Source organism: Lepidochelys olivacea (genome assembly GCF_965140295.1).
Source record: "Lepidochelys olivacea isolate rLepOli2 genome assembly, chromosome: 2".
In the NCBI taxonomy this organism is placed as follows: Eukaryota; Metazoa; Chordata; order Testudines; family Cheloniidae; genus Lepidochelys; species Lepidochelys olivacea.
In genome coordinates this window covers 223,152,746-223,177,976 of record NC_140412.1, presented here as the reverse complement: position 1 = coordinate 223,177,976, position 25,231 = coordinate 223,152,746, and the positions used below count along the sequence as shown (strand labels likewise).

The 25,231-nt window shown below is 39.4% G+C and overlaps 1 protein-coding gene across 6 annotated transcripts in view; it reads right to left on the bottom strand.

The window, feature by feature from the left end:
* The window catches only part of SGCE (sarcoglycan epsilon), a 61,097-nt gene that overhangs the window by 10,222 nt on the left and 25,644 nt on the right, over window positions 1-25,231 (bottom strand). For 5 of the 6 annotated variants that reach the window (XM_084619129.1, XM_084619125.1, XM_084619124.1 and 2 more), the window contains 5 exons: window positions 22,232-22,430; window positions 20,600-20,762; window positions 10,392-10,603; window positions 9,639-9,665; window positions 8,729-8,917 (listed from right to left, as the gene is read on the bottom strand). In XM_084619129.1, the coding sequence (XP_084475255.1) occupies window positions 8,729-8,917; window positions 9,639-9,665; window positions 10,392-10,603; window positions 20,600-20,762; window positions 22,232-22,430 (790 nt within the window). The remainder of the gene's footprint in view (window positions 1-8,728; window positions 8,918-9,638; window positions 9,666-10,391; window positions 10,604-20,599; window positions 20,763-22,231; window positions 22,431-25,231) is intronic. The other variant, XM_084619126.1, reaches the window with a different exon arrangement.

Sequence of the window (25,231 nt, the reverse complement as noted above, 5' to 3'; positions counted from 1 at the left end):
AGAAAACATACACACATTTGTTTCTCTGAGCAATTGGCTGAACAAGAAGTAGGACTGAGTGGACTTGCAGGCTCTAAAGTTTTACATTGTTTTATTTTTGAATGCAGGGGTTTTTTTTTACATAATTCTACATTTGTAAATTCAACTTTCGTGATAAAGAGATTCCACTACGGCACTTGCAATGCGGGAATTTAAAAATATTTCTTTTCTTTTTTTACAGTGCAAATATTTGTTATAAAAATAAATATAAACTGAGCACTGTACACATTGTATTGTGTGTTGTAATTGGTAGAAAACATCCACAAATATTTAAATAAATGGTACTGTATTATTGTTTAACAGCACGATTAATCATAACTAATTTTTAATCACATGATTAATTGCAATTAATTTTTTTAATCGCTTGACAGCTCTTGTTAGAAGTAGTCTTAGCAGATGTGGATTAGTGGTCAGAGTGCAGGTGAGGCAATTAAAGCTGCATTTATTTCTTTCATTTATAACTAAAAGGAGAAAAAAAGCATCTATCCTTGGCTCCAGGGTAAAAAGAAATTTTGCTTTTAGCTGTTTTGAAAAAACGTTGCAGCACCTTGATAGAGACCAGCAGAGAAAAACCTCAGAGGGGGTTTAAAAACACTGTTAAAATTCACTTCTCTCAATTTACATAGTTAAGGTGGTGACAGTATCAGGACACTTTGATTTGCATAAAGCACTAATTCTAAGATTTAGGCTCTAGATAAGTAGAAATTAATTATAGTGTAAAATTAGAGAATCCAACATGGCAGACAAAATGGCGGTGATGGGGATGACATAGTTTAAATTTAGAGAGTGGAAAATTCCAGAAGTCTCCAGCAACACAGGGGAAGGAGCTCTACCCAAGATGGCATCAGGGAGAGGTGCTCTACCCAAGATGGTCTCAGGGGGACGAGCTATGTATCTAAAAATAGGTATGACATAATGGGGAGGTGCTAGGAAAGCTAGAAGCTGATTAGCTGAGATGAGCTGACCTTGAGAGAGTAATTAGTATATAAGGCCCACAGCTACCAGGCTGAAAGTGTGGGGTTTTGGGGGCCTGTGAAGATCAGAAGCCTCAAGCAGCAACCAGAACAGCAGAGGCTAAGACAACTGCAGCAGCATCTTAAGAAGATTCCGGAAAACAGTTACCCAAAAAAAACAGCAGCAGAATTCTAAAGGTCACCATGGCAACGACTTTCATAGAAGCGCAATCAGCAGCAACTGCCGCTATGCCTGCAGCAGCAGCAACCATCGTCTCCAGGTGCTGACACCATGATCTCCGGATACTGACAGAGCAGAAGGCCCCCTGAGACGGGTCAGAGGGAATTAAGAAGATAGAGTGTAAGTCTGATTTTACCATCTCCTGTTCAAGGGTGTCTGGGTATGTCTGTCAAAAGCTGGATGCCTGTGCTTCGGAATGAGATCTCCCCTACCCATCTTGCGACCAGCTGATCACCGCTCATGGTATGTTAAATGTTATATGATTAGATATTAAATGTTAGGTGTTAAGTGGTTAGTGTTAAGTGGTAATGTCAGTGTTAAGTAAACATTTTATTTTTAATCTGTGAATATGGTAATGGTTTCTCAGATGTATATATAGAGGCCGCGTATACTACCTTGTATTAAGTACAGTATTAGATTTGAACACTAAGACTAAAGCCTTTGTGTATGCGGGGTCTCTATATGCCTATTACATTGTAAATGCTACATAGTCTAAGTCTCCTGTGTATTTTATTTTGTTGCACTGCTTTATTGTATAATTCTTAAACGTAATTCTATTGCGTTTTATTAAGTCCTATGTATCTTTTCTTGCTTTAAACTCTCTGTATTTTTTTTATTTCTGTTAAATAAATAAATCTTTTGTTTTTGAAGAATTTCTGCTTATGTGGGTCAATCCTTGAGCGGAAGACTGTATCCGTGCCCTTTCAGGGATTAGCTAAAATAGCTTGCTCTGGGGAGCCCTCTGCAGGTCGTAGACAGGCCCCCAGTAACACCCTGGCAATTCCTTTAGGATGGGCCAGAACCTTGTTACCCTTTTGTTAAATTAGAAGCCCTATCATAGGCTAACATAACTGGTGGGCTTGTGCTCAAGGTGCTAAGAGCCCATGCAAATTTGTAGGTAACATAATTGGCATCTAAAATTTAGGGTAACACTAGAGCCCCAGTCATGAAAACACCAATACACATGCTTAACTTTACTCACATGAATAATCCCACTAAAGTCAAAGCAACTATTCATCTGAGTAAAATTAAACAAGTGCATAAGCATTTGAAAGACCAAGGTCTGAGTGCATAAAGTTAGGCAGGGAAGTATCCTCTCATGGATATAGGCAAGTCCTTAAAAATGGCTAACACAACATATGGGGCATAAATATACTTTCACAGCCCAACTTCAGTTGTTTTCAATGCACTAGAAGCATACATAAATGTGCTTACCTAATCAGTTCTAATTTCTGATTATACTAGTTAGAAAAGCAAATGGAATGATACAGATAGTGCTTATCAAAATATAGAACTAAATGTTTTAATTTAACAACTTGCTACTTAATGTGCAGAAGAAGCTGCCTTTCAAAATACAGGAAAGGCCACATAAGCCTGGACAAACTATGCAAAGCCTAATTGGTCTGTTAATTGAGGTCTGTTGTAAGCAGCCACACTTTGTGCCAGGTAGGAGAGAAATGAGAACATCCAGTATGTCAGCAGAAGCTAGGGTATGTCTAGCATAGAACATGCCACACATGTCTGCGATTAATATTTTCAGTATACTAAATCAAATCCACATAATTTCTGCATGCCTAATTGTAAAACTACAAGACAAAAAACTTAGCTGGCAGCAACCATCTTACATACAAAATACAGTATCTTAAAAGTTTTTTGTTTTTTTTTTAACAGATGAGCTGTTTTCTGACTGACTATATCAAAGAGCAAATAGGGATACAGTTTTCCAATTATGTTAGAGTAAGTTCACCCCACAAAATCCATCAGTCACTAAATATAATGGGAATAAACGGTTTTGGTAATAGAATACTGTGAAAGGAGCAATGCTTCCTGCTTTAAAAATAAACACTGAGGCAAAGTCTTAGTTTCTCTTTAGCATTCATCTATCAGCAGGAGCCCTTATGCTGTGACAACATTGTATTCCAGACATACTCTCTTCTAGAAAATATGTTGTGTCCTTTCTTGAAGGAACTTCCCCTCACTGAAGTAAAAAGTAAAACAATATTCTCAATGTAACTACCAAGAATGTACATATTCAATTGATATTTATAATATACAATATTAAATTTTATGGAAAAACCACAGCAACCTTCACTCCGAAATATAGGACAGCATGACAATGTTACAACCTCCATCTTTGCTACATTCTTTATTTGTATCCAATTTTATGAATACATTTCAGATGTAAATTAAATTTTTACAAAGCATCCACATTGCTTGTTTTACTACTTTGGAGTAATTAAAAGTGTAGTTCTTGTTTCCACATATAACGCTTATGACAGAGATAGGGTGAAACCTCATTGAAGCTGATGGGTGTGAGAGACTCCCTTCATTCAGGATAAATGTAAGAAACAGTTAAGTTCCTTATTAAAGCAAAATAGCTGAACCAATAGGAGCCACCATCCAAAACACAGGCCACATATAAGGCAGTCAGAGAATCTGAGCTATGGATGGAGGTGTTTTGCTGCAGAATGAATGCAAACAAGTGCGGGGTGTGTGGCTGGGTATTGCTTGGTGAAGGTGTTTGTGTCTTAACACCAGAAGCACAGGGAGCATGGTCCTGAGAGAGAGAGAGAATGCTTTTTGAGCAGGGTGCTGGCTGGAAAGGCAGGCCTGGAACTGTAAGCAAAGAAACTGCCTCTTGTTGTTTGGTTCCTACTGTGTTCAGGACAATGGGATTTTGTGTGCATTTTTTGTAAATAAACAAGATTACATCAAAGAAATATCTGATTCCATTATCAATGTCTCCACCAGATGCAAACAACCCACCAGACCCTGAAAATGGGCTAGGTGCCTGGATCAAAAGAGATAACAATACATAATCTGGAAGAGGAACTAAAGAGCCTATCATCTTGACGATGATACTGACTTTGGTTCTGCTCCCATAATTCACTACATACAGGCATGCTGCTGCATCTGCAAAGAGCCCTCATTGAAGCCAGCAGCAATTCAAGAGGGCAGAGGAGTGAATTGCAGGATTGGCCCATTAGTATTGTCACTAGTATTAATTTTATTACAACAACAACTAAAATACGCTAGTACAAATCTATAGGGAGAGAAAATCCTTGTAACAAGGAGCTAGATGCGGAGATGCGGAGATGTTCCTCAGTGAGGTACGTCAAATTGTGAGGTGAACATCATGGAGACTGAGCGATACAAAGAAATCTAGAAAGGTCAGAAATGTGGTCACAAAGTAAGAATCAATTTGAAAAATTATTAACCGTCATGTGGGGCAGGGGATAACAGTTGTAAAAAAAAGATAGTTTTAAATTTACTATTTGACTGCAAGGATAGCACAGCCTGATAATGGCCTCTTGCACTTTCACTTTTCCTCAGCATGTGTTTATATCTGGAACAAATGGGCTACAATTCTGATTGTGGGCTGTGAGCATTACCATAATATAAATAATAATATTCCCCAGAGACAAAAAGTGCTATGTCATGGAGCAGGGACATGACAGTCCCTCTTAGTAGACTCAATAATGTGAGGAATGGACAACCTTCAATTCCCATTGCATTGTGGAACTACACCTAAAATGTTCCACATTTTGTTTAGTTGTGTTTAGTTTGTGTTTAGTCTCAGTACCAGTCTCAGTACCTCAATACCAACAGATAGATAAGTGGGAGGGATATCCAAGAAAATCAATAAGTATAATTAGGGGGCTGCAGAGGCATTGAATAATGAGAAAAAAGGAAAGGAACTAAATAGACAGTGGGGGAATAACATTGCTGTCTAAAAATATTTGTAAGATCTGAACAAGGGAGAGTGGTTAGAGTAGTAAATGGGGATATAAGTAAAATAACTGGAGTAATAGCTAAATGGTAGGAAAAGTTATCAAACAGAGATGTGTGAGAATGTGGAATAAATGCCCAAGAAAGGTGCAGAATTCCCCATTACATGAGACAATTAGGGTCAGATTCTAGTAACCTTATTCAAATTGATTATACCTTATTTGGTGAGTAGTCACACCAAAATCAATTAGAGGAGTAAGCTACTACACAACTTGAATAAAGATATCATAATTTGGCCCATACAGACTGATGAAAGCACTTTAAGAAACAACCTCCTCTTGGCAGGAAGATGGACTTGCTGGGCATACACATTCTTCTCATCTCCAGCATCTTCCTTATTAATGGCAGATTTTCCCCCACATAAAGATAAGATAAGCAGTTTCTTTGCCTTTGTTTATAATGCTCTCAGATTTGAAAATATAACATACCTTTCAAAAATTTATGCGGGGCAGCCCTAATTTTAAACTAGAAGCTTACTGAATGTTATGTATGCTGAAGAAATTAACTCCATCCTATTTTCCCCCCCCCCTGCATTAACAACAAAATGTATTGTGTCCTTCACATTAGATTACTCCCCACATTTGGGCATTTGCAGGTTGTTACTGTATGTTCCCTACTAATTTTGTCCAATTCTCCATTACATCTTTATAACTGAAACAGAAGCCAATCAGTGAAAGTGAATTTGATGTTTAAGTCTATTAATCACAGCAAAAATCAAAAATTATTTATTTAAAAGCACAAATAGGAATGCTTCTTGCTCTTGGAAATGTCAACTAACTGCTTACGATGAGCCAGCAGAGGGTGCATGGGAAAATGTTTTTGTGAAACTTCAACAGAAATGGCTATTTTTTGTTTTGTTTCCACTGACTTCAGAGGAAAAACAACTGAAAATGACTGCAAAGGGCTGGAGTAAGCATGTTTGAGCAGAGCAGAGGAAAGCAGAAAAATACTTTTCTAAACCAATTTATTTCATATTCTCTAATATATTTTTACATTGAGATATCTATTTAAAAGTACAGGTTGAGACAAGACTGCAACAATGTTGCCTGAGTAACTGTGGAGAGAATTTTAATCCCTTCTGTTTAATCCACTATTATGATGTTGGTATCCAAAATATGTCTTAATATTTATACAGTGTAGATATGAAACAAGATGACAGTTCTTAACTAAATGTCACTTTAGTAATATGTGTACTATATGAAATATGAATCAGAGGTAGTCCTAAACTGATACATATAATTCTTCTTTAAAATGAAAATGTTATACTCTAATGCAATGACAGTAAAGAGACACTGTTGAGATAAAAAGTAATACACAATTTTTTAAAAAGCTCCTTGTGTTACCAATTATAAGATTATTTTGTATTATCATTTTTGCTGTTTTATTTACTTTTTGTATTTCACTCAGTTTGGATAATGAAACTTCAATTTCACTTTCTGGTTTTCCTGCATTAGCGCAATATTATTACTGAGATTTTCAACACTCAATGAAATTTGAAAGGTCAACAAAAGTAGTTCTAATGTAAACATTAATTTTTTTTTTGAGAACTAGAGAAAAAATAGATTTTCTCTAATTATTGCAGTGTTCTATTTCTATTATTACAGTATTGCCAAGCATTTACAAATTATGAGTCAGGCCCCAAAGCAATCATGTTTTTTATAAAACAAAAAGAACCCAACATTTATTTAGCTACTGGGTTTTGTGCCATTAGGGTGTACTAGATAATGTTTTCAAGCTTCTCTTTGCAACCATAAAACCTACACATTTTAAATAAAAACTAAAGCTGAGATGCTCACCTAACCACATACTTCCCGCAGGTAGGGCTTTAAGAAACACACCATATTGCAAGAGTTGGCAACACTGATTATCATCCTACACAAAATGTAATGGTAGAAATATTTTGACTGAGGATGCTGGAGGAGAGGTAAATATAGGTTAAGAAGGGGAATTGATGAGTGAAGTAGTGTTGATCAGGAATTTTTCAACAGACAGTGCCCTTTTTGCATAATCAAATTTTTGCCCCACAAAAAATTTCTGACAGAAAATTAAAATGACAGCTCAGTTTCACTTACAAGTGCCTTCCCAGCTTGTAGCCAGCAAACCTAATGATTTTGTTTTGGTTCTCTTGAAACATAATTTTTCTGGAACTCCCTTCCCGTTAAAATTTTTGTCCCAATTTGGGATGGGTTTCCCCCCCGAAAATGTGAAATTTTTCATAAGAATTTTCTGGCCAGCTCTAGAGTGAAGTGTCGACTGACTACTAAATGACTTAACTGCCAGCTTATTTCTTTGCTTTTTATAGTTTGTAGTGATGGAATATGCAGACTGGTCACCTTAAACCAAAGCTGACTAAACTTTTTGGTGGGGATATTTCACAGCCCCATTTCCTGTGCTGAAACCTGCAGACTTGCCCTCACCTATGTCAACCTGTGCAAACCTGTTCCCACTGCCCCACTCCACAATATGCTCTCCCTCCTGTATTGCTGGTCCCCACAGAGCTGTGGGGAGCATAGGGCTGCTCAAGGTGGAGAAGCAACATTGTGGAGGAGCAACTTGGAAGAAATTTACGTGCATATATGAAGCTGTAGGGGGAGACTCAGGATGTGCATGTAAATGAGGATACGGGGAAAGAGGCACATGGAGAAAAGGGACAACAAGGTTATAGTGGAGAGCAAGAGAAAAACAGCAGACCTGAGCTAGGAGGGGCTTTTGGGAAGGAGCAGCTATACTCTTAACAAGCTGCTTTTTCTTCCCCATTCCTATCGTCAGTGGCTCTTGCAGCTTGAAGTCCCACTTTTTTCCAATCCTCTCCTAACATACCCCTGCTGTGTACCCCTATATCCCCTATTCATTTCCCTGCATCCTCATCCCACTGCTTCATGGCTCTTCACCCTTCCTTGGTTTCCTATAGAGCTGCTGTATGGTGCATTATGAGGAATTGGAAGAAGCGTCAGAATATCTGAGGAGCAAAGTGGTTGATTAAGGAAGAAGGGGAGCAAAGGTGGTGACTGGGGATATGTGGGGGTGAAAAGGTTTTTGGTGGGGGAACAAAACTGTGTAAGGAAGCTGAGGTAGTGTAGTGTTTCTGCATCAAGGTATCAATACTTAAAGAGCTCCCTCGGTATTACTGCTTCTACTTTCCAATGGACCCAGGCAGTAGTGCCATGAGAAGCCTATGATATGCCAGTGCCTTTGTGAAGAGGCACCTGCCTCCCCAAGCATTGTTGCCTCAGTGAACCACGGTATAAACCATGATCCTCCAAGCCCTACTTTCAGGCTACTGCCTCACATCCCTGGTCACTCTTTCTACAGCCCCATCTCTTTCCCAGAGTCCAACCTTCCACCTTGACTCAGTAGAGATATGTCCAGAAGACCACAAGAGCATCAGGGATAGAGCAAGATTAATTTTTTTGACAAGCTAAGTTTTGAAGAATGGAAATGATCATTTCTGGTTTTCAGTGATGTTTTGCCTCTAGTCTGGGAGGAAGGCTAATAGCAATGGAAGTAGCTGATATATCTGCATAGTTCTGTTGGTTCATCTTAGTGAAACTAAGATTTCATTTCTGCTTTAAATGCAAATTTCAAAGCAACTTTAACTATGGAGATACATAGTACATGAATATATTCAGAGAAATAACACTGGCTTCCACAGCTAAATTGTATATCATAATCATTATAGGCATTAAAGATCTAAATTGATACTTACTGCTGTGTTTGCATTAGTGGCATGCTAGTATTATCAAAGCTGTCTGTGTGAAGAGGTGGTATAATCTCACCAGTAACTGGGTGAAACACAGGAAGTGTTGAAAGAGGCCATGCTATCTCTCTATTTTTGGACATCTCACGAAGCTCTTTGGTGGATTTCTGTATAGCACTGTGGTGGACCAACTGGATACTATGTTAAAAGGAAATAAAATACATATTTTTCTTAAAAAGGGTTCTAAGAATATGGATAGTTTTGTAAAACCACTGAAAATTGTTTTTTCTTTAAAATACAAGGGTTTTGATGCATACTACAGCCTATCAGTAGAACAATTATACTACAGCTTCAGTATAAAACAAATATTTAAGTTATTTAATTTTGAAAAAAAGAATTGTTCCGTCAGACTATGCTGTATGAAGAAGTATTTTTCTAAAATATCTTAGACTATGCAATCTAATGTTAATATTCCATTTATTTCCTGCTGTAAACATAAAAGTTTTGGTAACTTTTATATTGTTGTTTCTTGTGCTGGATTCCTAAATACTCACAGCAGCTTCAATTTTATGGCAGAATATTATGTAGGCACGGGATACCTTTCATGAAAGTTCTTTCATCTGTCCATTGCTTTGTAAAAATGTAGATTGGCCATCACATATGCATGAACATTAATTACATAATATTATTACTCTAAATGATTTTACATTAAACTGATCTTTATTAATTTCAAACCCTTTTTATTCTGACCTGCTAGCCTTGCCACACCTCTCTGTTTTATAGCAGCTTTCACATATATGAATTAGACTGTGAATCAAGGAGAGTGAGAGAAGAGCATGACACATGTATGAAGCATGACAAGCTACTGAGAAATGAAAATTAAATGAGAAAGAAAAATAACAGGAAAGAAGACACTTACTCTGGTGTTTGCATGTTTCTCTTTTCCCTAAAAACAAAACAAAATTTATGAATTAAATAATAGCATTGATAGTTGGAACATTAAATCTATCTGCTGATGGAAACAGTACATGATGTGGAAATGCTGACACTGATACCACCAAATTAAGTTGGTAGCATTTGCCACCAGGTTAATGATAAGAACTGGATGAGCACACACATAGAGCTGTTGATACTGATGACAGACAGACAACCACACACAAGTGAATGAAAATGCAAGTTAAGGAAAAAGCTTCTGGCTAAAATAAATACTATGACAAAATAAAATCAGGGTACATGTAAGAGATGGAAGAAACTACGTTACTTGCTGCTTTTGTTTCATATGTTTGGCTTTTATAACCCTAAATTCAATTTAGGTCCTTAGCAATATTTATTTTACTAGAGTTAGGGTCTTTAAAATTAATGTTCAGTGAATGAAAATTTTAGTCCAATTAAATAATTGTCCTGAATTGGTGGGTCCTTTATTTTTATTTTACTTTTTTTGTGCATGGATGATTTAACCATTTTGAATAGAACTACAGTCCCTAAATCCATTCTCTTGGAGATTACTATTAATTTTAAAGCATGTTTAGATGGAAAACAGTACAATATATATTAAATATTTCTGCTCGTCTGTTTAAAAAGTGTTTTTATGAATTGAATGACACTTCTACAGAATGCTTTCATATGAATTATAATCTCAGAAAAATCTACAATTACTAATTAAAGTACTCACACTCCTTCCCGTCGGCAGCACATGATATAAGCAAGTATTAGAAAAAGCACCAGTGCTACTGCCGAGGGCACTGCCAGTGTAATTAGGAAATCCGAGTAATAGTCTCTGCTTTTCAGTGTATCAGACGGTGGTTTATATTCTCCACCATCAGGTAATATTCCCTCTCCACGGATCACTTCCTGATAGGTGGAAACTTGTTTTGTTTTATCAACCTGATACAAAAGAAAGACAATTACATAACCAATTAACAAATGTATGTAGAAAATGAAAAGAATTTTAACCAACCATAAATCAGAAAAAGCAACACTATACAGCACAGCATTTCAAATTATATGAAATCTCACATCTCCATTTATTTTTCCAAAGACTTTTTCACGTAAGGTATTCCATTGTCTTAATTCCCATTAAAGACCAAATCACAGAAAATGCTCATTGACCACTGCTGTGACTACCCCAAAATGGTGACAATTTGTTATGTGAACTGGACTGAGACCACCAATTAATTTTATTTAAGACACTCAATAGCTACCAAATAACAGCATTGGTCAATGAGCATACAATAAACTCTCTGAAAAATTATCTAAGTCAGAAAGCTACCAAATAACCATTTTCTGGTCAATATCACCCAGGACAAGCTTTTGTACTTTTAACTAGAGCTAGGGAAATTTTGCAGTCAAAATTTTTTTTGGTGAAAAATGATGATTCAGCGATACAAAAACAATACTCAAATTAGTGTCAATTTAATCAAATTGTTTATGGGGGGGAACACCCCCAACATTCTGAAAACCTGAAATGTTTCATTTGGATATTTTCAAAATGAAAGTTTTGATTTTATTTGAAATAACTTCTAATTTCAAATTTTCCTTTGATTCTAAAAAGAAACAAAATACAAAAAGAAACACTGACACAATTCATTTTTTTAACTTTTTGATTGGCTGAAAATTTCAAAAGTTTCATTTTTGGTTCAAGCGGAAAATTTTTTTTTGGAACTGCCGTTGAACCAAAGAAACTCATCATTCACCCTTCTCTTCTTGTAACATAAAGCAGAAAGGGTGTATATATCCCATTATTAATTCCCTCAGACATCCAATTCCCCAGTTTTTGATAAAGTAATATTTATCCTGCTTCTGTTCAATTATTCATCCCATTCACACTCCCAAAGTGTACTGTACGTCACTAGAAAGTAGAGGAAAGAAGCAATGTAGCACTTTCAAACCCCACTAAAAGGGGGAAATTAATGTAATCAACTACTGTATAACAGTAAAGCTCAATTATTTAGTATTAACTTCACCGTAAGGGATTTTTAATCTAATTATGTGCCCTGGTTGTGCTTGTGCTTATTCAATCTGAATATAAAATAAAATAATCCCATATAGTAACATATATGAACTAGTAGACTTCAGAATATAATTAATACATAAGGTGAATGTTTCTTTCATTCATTTAAATCTAGGTAACAACAAACGCATTCATTTCATTAGATGAAATATTGCCTTATCGATTATTGGATAATTTAGAAGATCAGCATAAAGTGACAAACTAAAACTTAAAAAGACAAATATTAAAAAGATTACTAAAATATTTATTCAGTAGCTGAATAGTTGTACAAATGAAAATAGTAATTTTAAAAAATTGTTGACTAGAAGACCATTATCTCCAAATAATCTGACATCACTAAAAATAGGTATTTTAAAAGCACTTTTGAAGACTCATTCTAAACATTGCCATAGCACAAGACAGATATTTTTGATCAGCCATATAAATGAAGTTAGAGGATCTATTCAAAGTTCTGGTTTCACCAAATTAAAGAAATTTTGCTGATCTTCAGATATATTGTAAGTAACACTTCGACTAACCCATTCTCATTTTGCATTATTTTATTTTACATAAGGAAGTGTGACAAAGTTCCTCCTCTACCTTGGTGGGTCTTGCGCTTATTGGCAGATTTGCTCGCCTTGGAGCTTCACGGCAGCCCTCAATTTGGCTGTTTTCGTGAACCCACAGTCCAGGTCAACTCCTCCTGTGTCTGACCAGGAGTTGGGAGGATTTGGGGGGCCCGCCCCCTACTCCAGGTTCCAGCCCAGGGCCCTGTGGAATGCAGCTGTCTAGAGTGCCTCCTGGAACAGCTGTGCGACAGCTAGAACTCCCTGGGCTACTTCCCCATGGCCTCCTCCCAACACCTTCTTTATCCTCACCATAGGACCTTCCTCCTGGTGTCTGATAATGCTTGTACACCTCAGTCATCCAACAGTATGTGTTCTCACTCTCAGCTCCTAGCGCCTCTTGCTCCCAGCTCCTTACACACGCACCACAAACTGAAGTGAGCTCCTTTTTAAACCCATGTGCCCCGATTAGCCTGCCTTAATTGATTCTAGCAGCATCTTGATTGGCTGCAGGTGTTCTAATCAGCCTGTCTGTCTTAATTGTCTCCAGAAAGTCCCTGATTGTTCTGGAACCTTCCCTGTTACCTTTCCCAGGGAAAAGGGACCTACTTAACCTGGGGCTAATATATCTGCCTTCTATTACTCTCCTGCAGCCATCCGGCCCGACCCTGTCACAGAAGTAAGATTAAATATATAAATGTATTTATTAAGAAACAGATCAATAGCAAATATCAGATTACTGTAATATAAAAATATGTCCTTTCAATTTATTTTATTAAACACTAATTTTTGTTATTTGATAAAATAAATCCAAAAGACCTACTTTTATATTACAATAATCTGGTTATTGGCTATTGATATATTTCTTAATAAATACATTTATATATTAAGCACATTTCTTAAATACCAAAAAGTAAACCCTGCTCTGTGTTGCACGAATGTGTTATGAATGACTGGAAAAAGGTTGTAAAACGTCTCCTACCTGTTCCTTTGCCCCTAGTTGGTATTCAAAGGAAGTGAACCTGGATACAGTACTGAGGGGGGCACAGTCTGCTCCTGCCTCTCAGCCACTAGCGCTAGCCACTGCATTCAGCAGTTTGTGCTTACCGGGGATGTACAGATCCATCCCAAAGGACAAGAAATGGTTACTTGCAGTAATTGGTTCTTTGAGATGTGATGAAGCCATGTATTCCACTTAAGTGTGTGTGCACCCAGTGCACTGGAGCCAGAGAATTTTGTCTAGTAGTACCCATAGAGGGGCGGTATTCACACTCATGGCCATAGTCCCTCCCCTGGCTATATGAGGCAGCACTGCCCTGAGCCCCCTCAGTTCCTTGGCACCGAGTGCCCAAAGACTAGACTCCAATACAGAGGGGACAGAGGATTAGTCATGGGGTACACATCTGCATCACATTTTGAAGAACCACACTTACAGTAAGTAACTGTAACTTCTTTTTCAAGTAGATGCAGCTGAGTATTCTACTTAGGTGATTCGCAAGCACCCCAGGAGGCAGAGCTCCAAGTCCACCTAAACAAGGATTGCAGGACTGCCCCCTACCAAAGCTTGCATCTGCCCTGGAAGATGCGGTAATGGCATAACGGTTCATAACTGTATGTATGGATGACCATGTAGCAGCCCTGCAAATGTCCAAGGTTGGGACATCACTGAGGAATGCTACTGACACAGCTTGCGCTCTCACCCACTGAAGCCATTTCATATGCAGTCTTGATACAGGAGGATATCCATTTAGAGAGAGTCTGTGAAGAGACTCTTGCCCCTTCATACGATCTGCATATGACACAAATAGCTGAGGCACAGCAGGAAACTGTTTAGTCCTGTCCAGACAGAAGGCTAAATGTCCACTGACATATAATGTATGAATGTGCTGCTCCTCTGGAGATGAATACAGCTTAGGAAAGAACACTGGTAAATATACTACTTGGTTCAAATGAAACCGAGAAACCACTTTAGACAAAATTTTCAGGGTGTGATTGTAAAGTCACTTTATCGGTAGAGAATTGTGTGCATGAAGGTTCTGCCATCAGAGCCTGCAACTCACAGACTCTCCCTGCAGATGTTATCACAAACAGGAATGCAGTCTTCTGACACAAAAGCGGAAAGGAAGAAGATACCAGGGGCTCAAATGAAGGTCCCATTAAAACCGCTAGGACCGTGTTAAGGTGCCACAGAGGAATCAGCTCACGGACTGGAGGATGGAGATAACGAAGTCCTTTTAAGAATCTTGCTACTGTGGCACTGGACAAGACTGATCGTCCCTGAATAGGGGGGATGAAACGCTGATATTGCCGTCAAATGTACTCTCAATGAGCTAAGCACAAGGCCCAATGACTGAAGGTGCAGCAAGTACTCAAAGTTGTCCTGAATAGAAGGCAGCACTGGTTAAACTCTGGGGGCCAACAACCACACCAAAAACTGCTTCCATTTTGCCAAATAGGTTGAGCCCTGCATGAATACAAAATCTGTATCCACATCCGATCTGCAATCCGCAAAAATGATCCAGAGATATCCGCATCCATGGATGCAAAGCAGATACCTGCAGATTTGCAAGGCTCTGTGAATAGGCCATTCTGGTAGAGGAATTTCTACCGTTGAGTAGGACCTGTTGAACAGCCATAGAACACCACAATTCCTCCTTGTTTAGCCATGAAGCAGGGAACTGAGTATGGGATTTAAAATGTGACCATGATTCTGTGTGAGTAGGTTTGGATAGAGAGGAAAGGGTATGGGAGGCTGAACTGACAGTGCTAGAAGGCCAGAGAAACAGCACTGTGTCAGCCACACTGGGTCAATGAGAATGAGCCTTCAGCTTGAGGATGACCTGTGGAATGACTGGGATTGGGGGAAAAGCATACAGACGTGCTAACTGGAGCCAAGATAGAAGATGTCAAACAGGGAGTCCTGATGTTGCTTGTAACAAACAAGTTGATCATCGGAATGCCCTAAGCCGCAAAGACAACCCGGAGCACACTTGTCTTCAGGGACCACTCATGATTCAGGGAAAAATTCCTGCTGAGATGGTCTGTGAGATGATTCTGGACCCTGGGCAAGTGGTCAGCAATTGGCATGATACTCTCCTCGATGAAGAACTGCCACAACCTGATTGCCTCTTGGCAGAGCATCCTGGAGTATGTGCCCCTTTGCCTGTTCACATAATACTTACAATAACACTGCCATGTATGTGAACAAACCACTGAGCCCCTGATACAGTTCAGAAAAGTGTGACATGCACCACAGATGGCCAGAAGCGCCGGTAAATTGATATGCAGTGAGGACTCCTGCTCTGAATACAGACCTTGAATGTACAGCAACCCCAGATATGCTTCCCAGCTCACCAGGGAGGCATCTGTGACAACAGACCTGGTTGATAAGGGCCAGATGAAGGGAACTCCCTGACAAACATTCTCTAGAAGTGTCCACCATTGCAAAGAGTCCAGGACCAGTGGAAGGAGACAGACAACTCTGTCCAAAGAGTGGTACAGTAAACTGTCCTGAGCCACATTTTAAGGGTGCAAAGGTGTAACCATGAAAACTGGAGCCACATGTCTGCTTGCCTCAGGCACATCTGGACTGTCAGAGAAGGCTGAGACTGCAGACTTAGGAAAAGGTGGTGAATCACTTGAAAACGGTCAGTTGGCACAAATGCTCTCAAACTCATAGAGTCTATGAGGGCTCCAATGTATTCAATTTTCTGAGTGGGAAATTGATTCTTCGGTGTTTAGGATGAGACCCAGACAGTCAAGCAAGCACAGTGTAGTGTCAACATGGGAAAGGACTTCCTCTATGGGCCTGCTCCTCAGTAACCGGTTGTCCAGGTATGAGAAAATGTGGAATCCTTTCTTCCTGAAGTATGCCATCCCCACGACCATGCATTTGGTAAAAACCTGAAGCGCAGAAGAGAAGCCAAAGGGAAGCACCATACACTGAAAATGGTGCTCTGCTATCATGAATCAAAGACATTTTCTGTGGCTTGGCAAAATCACCACATGAAAGTAGGCATCCTGAAGGTCCGGAGCAGCAAACCTGTTCTGAGAATGCAGGGAAGATAGTTGACAGAGTGACTATTCAGAACCTCATGTAGCTGATATATTTCATGAGGCTGTACAGGTCAAGTACGGGTCTTATCACTCCCTTGGATTTGAGCACCAGAAAGTACTGGGAATAAAAGCCCTGACCCTGGTGTTCCAGCAAACCCTCCTCCACAACCCCCAAAGCCAATAGCTTGTGAACCTGCTCTCATAAGAGGGGTCCCTGAAGAGGGACAGGGAGGATAGGTGGCAGGGAGGCTGGAAAGGAACTGGAGGGCCTAGCCCTCCTAAGAAGGTGCTTAGGACCCAGCTATTGGTGGTGATCAAACCCCAAGCATTGTTTGGGGACAGGCTGGATCTCTTTCACAGTAGGGGTGGGGAAAAGACAGTGACGACTGGAATATTGCTCTGGACCAAAATGGTCCAGAAGAACAGGGAGGAAAGGTGAGGAGTGCTGGGGGAAGGTGTGTTGACTGGCCAAACCCTGGTCCCAAATGCTGCCTCCTCTGGGACCTATGCCCCTTTCTGGGGAAGTCCCCACTGTTGTGGGTTTAGGATGGGGGTGGGGAGGCTGCCCAAATGTGCACTGAGAATGATGCTATTACTGTTGACCACTGTAGTGGTGCCTCTGCACTGCACTAGAGTCCCTGAAGGAGTGCAGAGTCTCATCTATCTTGTCCAAAAAAAAGCACTCGGTTGCACATAGGGAGAATGCCTGAATTTTACAGCCAGGCTGCCCTTCTCATGGTCACTGCTGAGGCCATCACTCTGGTGATGTATCCGTGACATCCAGTGTGGACTGCAATAAAGTTTTAGCTACCAAGCAGCCGTCAGTGATAAATGCCTGAAATTCCTCAGGCAGCTGGTCCACAAACTTAGACATAGCCATCCAGTTCACAAAATCAGATTTGGACAGGAATACCTTCTGATTAACAATGCATATTTGCAAGAAAGAGAAGATGTAAATCTTCTTACCTGTCATGTTCATCCATTTAGTCCTTATCCTTGGGAGTGGATTTAAATCTGCCCTGCCAGGCTGTATCATTCACTGCAGTTACATCTAGGGAATCTAGGGCCAGATGTGAGTAAAAATCCTCAAATCCCTGCACCAGAATGAAGAAGCATTTCTCCATGCACTTCACAGTAGGCAATACCAAAGCTGGCATGTTCCGGAGAACCTTAGCAGGCTCTAGGAGCACATCATTAATAGGGACAGCGACTCTCCCCGGGGCATACTGCTGCAGGATATCCAACAACTTATGGGTATTCTCCTTCAAGAACTCTCCTTGAATATCCAAGAAAGCAGCCAGGTACCACAGAAGGTCCTGGTACACCTTGAAATCCTCTGGTACCAACAGAGAGGAAGAGCCAGGCACTGTGGAATCGTCTGGGATGAAGATGAAGCAGTTAACTGTGCCAGGGCCAAATCCTGCTACAGGACTGACAGATCTAGATAGGATGATACTGAAGGCTCTTCAGGAGGAAGGTGCACCTTGGGCCTGTGGCAGATCAATGGTCACCACCACAGACCTGCCCAGTGATCTTGCCTTAGAGCAAGACGAGAAGTGGGAGCTACATGACTGAGGCGTATGCCATACATTCCATGGAGGCCACTGATATGGGTAAGTCATTGGTGATCAGTAGGCCCCATCCCATGAATGGCCCCCACTGAGGGTCAGGTGATGAAGTGCAAGAGGAGAAAGATCTCAACCTGAACACCAAAGAGTCCTGGGCTTCAGGGATAAGGTGGAGCTAGCCTTGAGGGATAGAGCAACCAGTCTGACTCACCCGTAGCCCAGAATGAACAGGTGCAGAGGGTGGAAATGGTGCTGCCGGCACCAAGTATGTCTCCATCATTTCCAGTGCCAGAAACAGAGCCAATCCTGAAGTTGGCACTGGTACCAAGGTGAAAGACTGCTGAAGTGGAGGGCGGTGAGTGCCACCATGGTAACACATTGGTGGCGCTGACAGCAGGGGTGCCAAAGAAGTTTCCGGTGCCCAGGAGTTCCCTTGTGCCAATCCCGGCCCCCACCAGACTTCTACTGTGGAAGGGAAACATTGGGGTACAGGGCTGACAGACTCACGGGTTCACTCACTGGATATAAATTATGCGGGCCTGGCAAAGTCCTGGACCAAGGGAAAGGTCAGGACATAAAGGCAGAGGAAGTCAGTTGCTGCCCAATACAATGCTGACACAGAAAAAGCTGGTGCTGGCATCACCTTCATTGGTACTGGACTCAACGGATGCCCTGGAGCCAGAACCAGAATTGACAGTACGGGGTCTCTGACCTTCCTGCTTGGTACCTGGGAGCAGTTAATGGGACCTGCTGCATCCTGTGCAGCGGCATTCACACCATGCTAGTCCAGACTCCTTCTGGAGGAGGCAGATGAGTCCCCACGTGATTTGGAGTGACCTCGATCAGTCTTATGTGACCTTTTCCTGGGCGCACTTGACTGAAAGCGACTCCCTTGTCTCTTTGGAGAGGCACCAGCTCCGGAGTCTGAAGTAGCAGCACCTTCAGAACCCAAGAGCAATCTCCAATCCAACCTCAGTGCAGAAGCAGGCCGCCTTGCCTGGTCGAGCAAGTGCTGCTTTAGATGAAGATCCCTTGCCACCCAAGTCCATTTTGTGAATGATTTTCAAATTGAATACCACTCCTTGACATAGGCTTCGCCTAAGCACAGCAAGCACCATGTATGGAAATTGTTGTTGGGGATCGCTCCCCCACATGACAGACAATGTTTAAACCCTAGTTAAACTAAAGCTAACTAACACTAAATCTAACTGTCACTATACTAAGGGTACTAATTAACTATACACAACTAGAAAAGTCACTAAGACATAGAGAGATTGTGAGGTTAGGAACTATACAGAACCCCAACTCCAGCCACGGGTAGTAAGAAGGAACTGAAGGGGGTTGTAGTGGCACCGCCTCATATAGTCAGGGGAGGGACTTTGGCCAGGAGGCGCAAGTGTCACCCCTTCTAATGGTATTGCTGCCAAAATTCTCCGGCTCTGCTCTGTGTGCACATGCACCTAAATGGAATACGGGGCTACATCTACTTGAACAAGAACTGAATGCACATTGATACCAAATTGTAATTGCCATGACTTTTTTCCCTCCCAATGACACTAAATCATGAGATTCGTATTTAGTTTATCTGCTGTCACTCCCAAATTTTTCATCAATTCACTGTTTACAGAGGTTTGCTTCCTTGCCCACCAGCAATTTTTATCTAAAGCCAAGTCAACACTAGAGACCTTACAGTGGCACAACTGTACCAATGCAGCTGCGCCTGTGTAAGATCGCCTGTGTAGCCGCTCTATGCCAATCGGAGAGAGTGCTCTCGTTGACATAATTAAACCACCCTCAACAAGAGACGATAGCTATGTCGGCGGGAAATGCTTTCCTGCCAACATAGCACTGTGCATACTACCACTTATGCCAGTGAAACTTATGTCGCTCAGGGGGTGTTTTTTTTCACATCCCTGAGCGACATAAGTTTTGTCGACATAAGTGGTCATGTAGGCATGGCCTAAGTTGCTTGTTACCAGAAATATAACTTTACTTTTATTATTACTGAATTTCATCTCATTGCATTCAGTTGACTGTTCTAATCTTTCCCTGCAACTTCGCAGTTTTGTAACATCATTCTCCTGCTACATGTCCAGTTTTGATATTGCTGGTATATTCAATGAATGTTAATTTTACATCCATCTAGATCATTAATGAAATAAAGTTGCATTGGTTTAAATGTCTGGCCTTTTGTGGTGAATCACATGACATTGTTCTTCGTTAAAAGTCTTGTGATTAATAAATACTTCCTGATACTGTGAATCAGGTCTTAAATTAATCCATTTAATGGTATATTACTATGTATCCAGTGTTTAAACAGGTTTTTATGTGGCACTATAATGAAAGCCTTACTGAAGTCCAAGTGCTGTATAGGTCTTCAACATTCCTTTTGTACTTCACAAGGTAATTAAATTTGTTTGGCACAACTTATTTATAACTGGAAGTTTTGTGGGGGCTTTTGTTAAATTCAGTCTTCATTTTAACATAGTCTTCATTTTTTTTAAATTTGGAAGTGTGATTTGTCTTTTAATTGTGCAGGCAAATATAAATCAAAAGATGGCAAATAAGTTTTCTATTCACTTCTCTTGCTGCAAGCACTGCCAAAAAAGGGGGTCAAGAAACATGCCATCCAAGAAGTGCTCTAAAGAAGAACTGCTGCCAGTAAATACTCTGCTGATGCAGGGCAAGGAAAGTAACTCACCAAAGAGATTTTACACCAGTCAATATTGAACTGAGTACGAAATTTTTTATCACACGTTATTACAGGTTCCATTTCTTGGCTGCATCTCAGCTGATTTTGTGGATTTTCCACTTCTCGTAAGCATGAGGAGAATGGAACATCTGCACCAACCATAACATAGACACTGCAGAAAAAGATGTGTGACAAAGTGTCACCAGGATATCCATTAATAAATAAATATCTGATGAACACAGTCTAGTCCTCTGCATTCCAATAATCACCATAGTTCATTTCTAAAACAGCTAATTGTGTTTTATAGGCTATGACATCACTTTTTCCAATGTAGCCACAATGAACTGGGACCAAACTGTTTCTCTAGCTACTTATTACATTCCTACTACTGCTTGAGTGTACTGTGTGATTATGACTAGCAGTAGTCAGTTTTCATTAAAAAAATTTATGAAGCTCAAAGTTCAGGATTTTGAGGTAAACACAGCAATAAATCATTGATAAAGTACTTTAGGAAGTTCTGTTAAAATAGTTCCATTTCATATAAGAGAATTTTGCTCAGCATAGCATTCTTGAAAATTCACTTCTTCCCACGTATAAATTGTAAAATGTATTTGAAAATGCTTTAAATTAGAACTGCAATTTATTATTGGATGCCAACCTGCCAAAACATCCAGCTTCTCTCAACAAATTCCACAATACAGTTATGCACTGTCAATTATAAAATTTTGAAACATACTGAAAGCAGAGTGTGGGACAAAACAAACTGATTTTAGTGTCAAAGTAAATAAAACAAGGGCTACTGTACTGATACTATTATTCATTTTCATACTTATCTCAATTGAAATGAATAAATGAAACTATTACAGAATATAATCTGCTGCACCAGAAAGTCACAGAATCCAGGGACCTTGAAGACATTGTTCAATGAACAAACTTCACTGATACCTTACTTGGGGGTTGGGTGCCAGATTTTCTTTAGCTGCTGTTCAACTGTAATGACAGACTTCAAGAAGACTCTCCATCAAAAAAACACTAAAAAAGGAAAATTTTGCTCAAGGCATATTTCTCCTGTAAGTTCTTTTCTGTATATTAAAAAAAAAAACTCCTAAAACTTCTAATGCAAAGGCACGAGCCCCTTCCCAAGCAATATTAATCAGTGAACTCTAAATTTAAGAGCTATTGTATTGGAAGATGTAGCTTTAAATGTGCCTGTGATGTTTGGAACAGAATGCAGCTGAGCTAATTTTAAGTTTTGTGAGGTCTATGTTGTAGAACTTCAGAGTCATGAATCAAAATTACGCTCTGCAGTTACTGGGATATAAAACTGTAATTGTAGATTAAGAGTCTTATTTCCTTCCACCTGTTTTGTAAGCAGGGAAAACTGTTAATGTTTCTTTGATTGTAAATTCCCAGCACCTAAGGTCAAAAGACCTTGATCCCCCCCATCTGGGGCCTCTGGGAACTTATGTATTTGTAAATGTAGTAACAATTTCCAAAAGTTTGTTCTTTAAAAAGTAACTTCCAAAAAGTCTTGAATGCCTGAAAGGAACATTAAACACTTCAGAGACACTTATTTTGAATGCTAAAGACTTATAAACAGATTAGATATATAGAGATATAGATATATATGTATGTGCTTACCCCTCTTTCATATCATTAATAGGAAGTGGAACTCTGCCTCCCCTGTCTAGAGCTGAGGTGATGTTTATAGCATTCAAACGCTCTGGTTGCCACACATTTTTCACTGCTCCAAGAAAATCTCCAAGAACCTCACTTGCTAACATTTCTTCTACATTCATATTCTTTATGAAGAACTCCGCTTGATATGGTAAAGGAAAATCTAGTTTGTGAAGGAAAGAGTTATGTCTTTACTACAAAAGATCTAAAATGGTGGTTGAGTACTGCACTACTGATTTATGAAAGAAGACTGAGGAGGCACCTTCCTAAAATCCTTTATGATATCAAGTTATATTCTGAATTTGATCTGGCCACTCTTGTTTAATTATCAAACTATGTTTATTTATAATAGCACCAACTATTTTTTAAAGAAACATTCAAGCTTTGCCCTATTTATGGAGCTATTGGCAACCTGCAAATAACCTGAGGGCTGATCCTCAGCTGGTGTAAATTATCATAGAGCTGTGACTTCAATGAAGCTATGACAGTGTACATCTGCACAGGATCTGCCCCTGAAGACAACGCTTAATCTGCATTAAGTGAAGAAAATTGCAGCTACCCTACTCTTGGGCAAAGAGGAGTGGCCTGCAATGACTACAAGTCCCAGCCTGCAATGTTTCATACCCTGACCTGAGTGGCATGAGATGATTCATTCAAGATGAAATATTGTAGGCTGGAACCTGTAAATGCAATAGGCCACAATTTCATGTTGAAACTGAAGGTGATGACAGCCTATATTGTAGGTCCCACTTTAGTTTCCTCCTGTCTAAGTAATCAGTAACTTCAAAATGCACAAACTGTCCACACCCACAATTAGAATGGTTTGCTAAATGTTAAGGAGAGCTGGGCAAATAACTGATTTTTCAGCTGGATGGCAGTTCTGAAATATGTTAAAAAAATGAATCAGTTTGGTCAAACCAAATCCGATTTTTTTCTGACTTTTCAATTAATTGAGAAAGTCCATATCAGGTATATTTTAGAGCAGGAATTCAAACCTCTATCTCCCATATCCCAGGTGAGTGCCCTTACCACTGGGCTCAATATTATAAGGGCAGTAGCAGAAGCAGCAGCATCATGACCATTACCACCACAACCTTCACCTCCTCTTCCTCTGGTTGTTTTGTGAATGGTCAAAATTATGAGTGTCAAATTCATAGATTCAGGTTGACCAAAACAAATTTTTCGGTGAAAACTCAATTTGCCTAAAAAAGTTTGCCCAGTTCTACTTTTAAGCCAGATCAGTGGTGTTGGTATTTTTAAGGTGACTTATATTGTTTTCAGTTTTGAACTGTGACTTGTTTGCAACTTGTTTAACCTGAAACATCTACTTTTTTAAATGTAAAAGTTACCACAGAACATTGTCTGCTACACCTGGGTGCTGCAGTTTTGTGTGCCACTATTTTTGTGGCATTGTGCATTTGCATCCTGTGCACACTCATAAATTCAATATGCACATTTCATTTTTTCTCCATAGACAGATATTCTAAAAGCACCGAGAGGAGGCCAGGAGTAGTGGTCAGAGCTCTGATAAAATAAAAAGCCTTTTTTCAAATATTAAAGAAAAACCACAGGAATTTTCATTTTACAGGTCTCATTAACTCAAATTACATGTATTTATGTCTTGTTTTCTGATTTTACAGACTTCTGAATATTTTACTTACACTGTTACATACTGCAATCGGGTAACAAACTGTATTGAAGGACACAGGTTTTCCTAAATGAATATCAATATGCTTCATTTTTAAATCCTTTCCACTCTTCTTGGAGATGATATTTGATTTTTTCACTTGGTTTATTTATTTAGTTTTACACTGGCTTTTAAATTTAGTAAAACAGGACTTTCACAATCTTTCATGATAAAACAGATGTTATTAGTTAAGTATGATAGGGTATTTTGTACAAATCAACATAGTAACATTATGAAGATGAAAGGGATGTTCACAATGCAGAAAATTTGAGGAGAAAAAATGTATGCAAAAAATTGTTGCCTGGCATTTTTCCTTTTGCTACTTTTAGAATAGATAGATGCTTTGTGATCACATACCAGTTTTCTTTCTGAGTTTTTATGACATCTGTCTATAACTGTGGAATTGACTGTCACACATTCAGCATTACGATTTAACTGCAGTGAATCATTTCACAATTACCTAAATGCATTTGGGGGGGATTTTCTTCCTCTGGTGATACATCAGCTATTGACCTCTATATGTTGTGGGGATTTAGCAATAAAATAAGTAGTAAATTCAAGAGGCATATCAAAGTTAAAAGCCTGTGCATTGCTTTTAAAATCTAGGGAATGAAGGCTTGGTATTCCAGTGCCCTGAGCCATCATTCTGATTCTGCAATGCACTTAAGCACATGCTATAAGTTAAGCATATGAGCAGTTCCATTAAAGTTAATGGAACTAACCACGTGCATAAAGTTAAGTATGTGCTTAAATGCATTGCTGGATTGAGGCCAAAATGCTCAGCACACTACACTGTTGGTCCCTATGACAATTTGAAAAGGAAGAAGAAAAAAGCGACTATTGCTTTATGGAACCCCTCTGTTTTTCTGATAATGGGACATATTCTCTACTCAATGTAAGTATTACGCTGCCAGTGACAAGAATAGGAGTTCTGTATGTGGAATAGGAGATAACATATCCAATGTGTTTACATAATAAACTAAAAGAATGTAGAGAAGCTGCTCCCAGAAAAAGCAGCAGTAGGTAAGGATTTTTATTTGCAGGGAGTGCCAACGAGAATATATAACAGGAAAAGTGTGGAAGAGAATGCAGCCCTTTACCTTATCATAAAACATTCTGTTATGTGCTTCTCTTGGGACAATTTCTTTTGTGTATGACACTTGTTTTGCCTATCCATTGAATACCAAATCAATGCAAATTACATTTCTTTACCACTTATGCTCCTTTTTTGACTAACCTGCACTCTCATCTACATTTCTGCTGAATGTGGCCCAGAG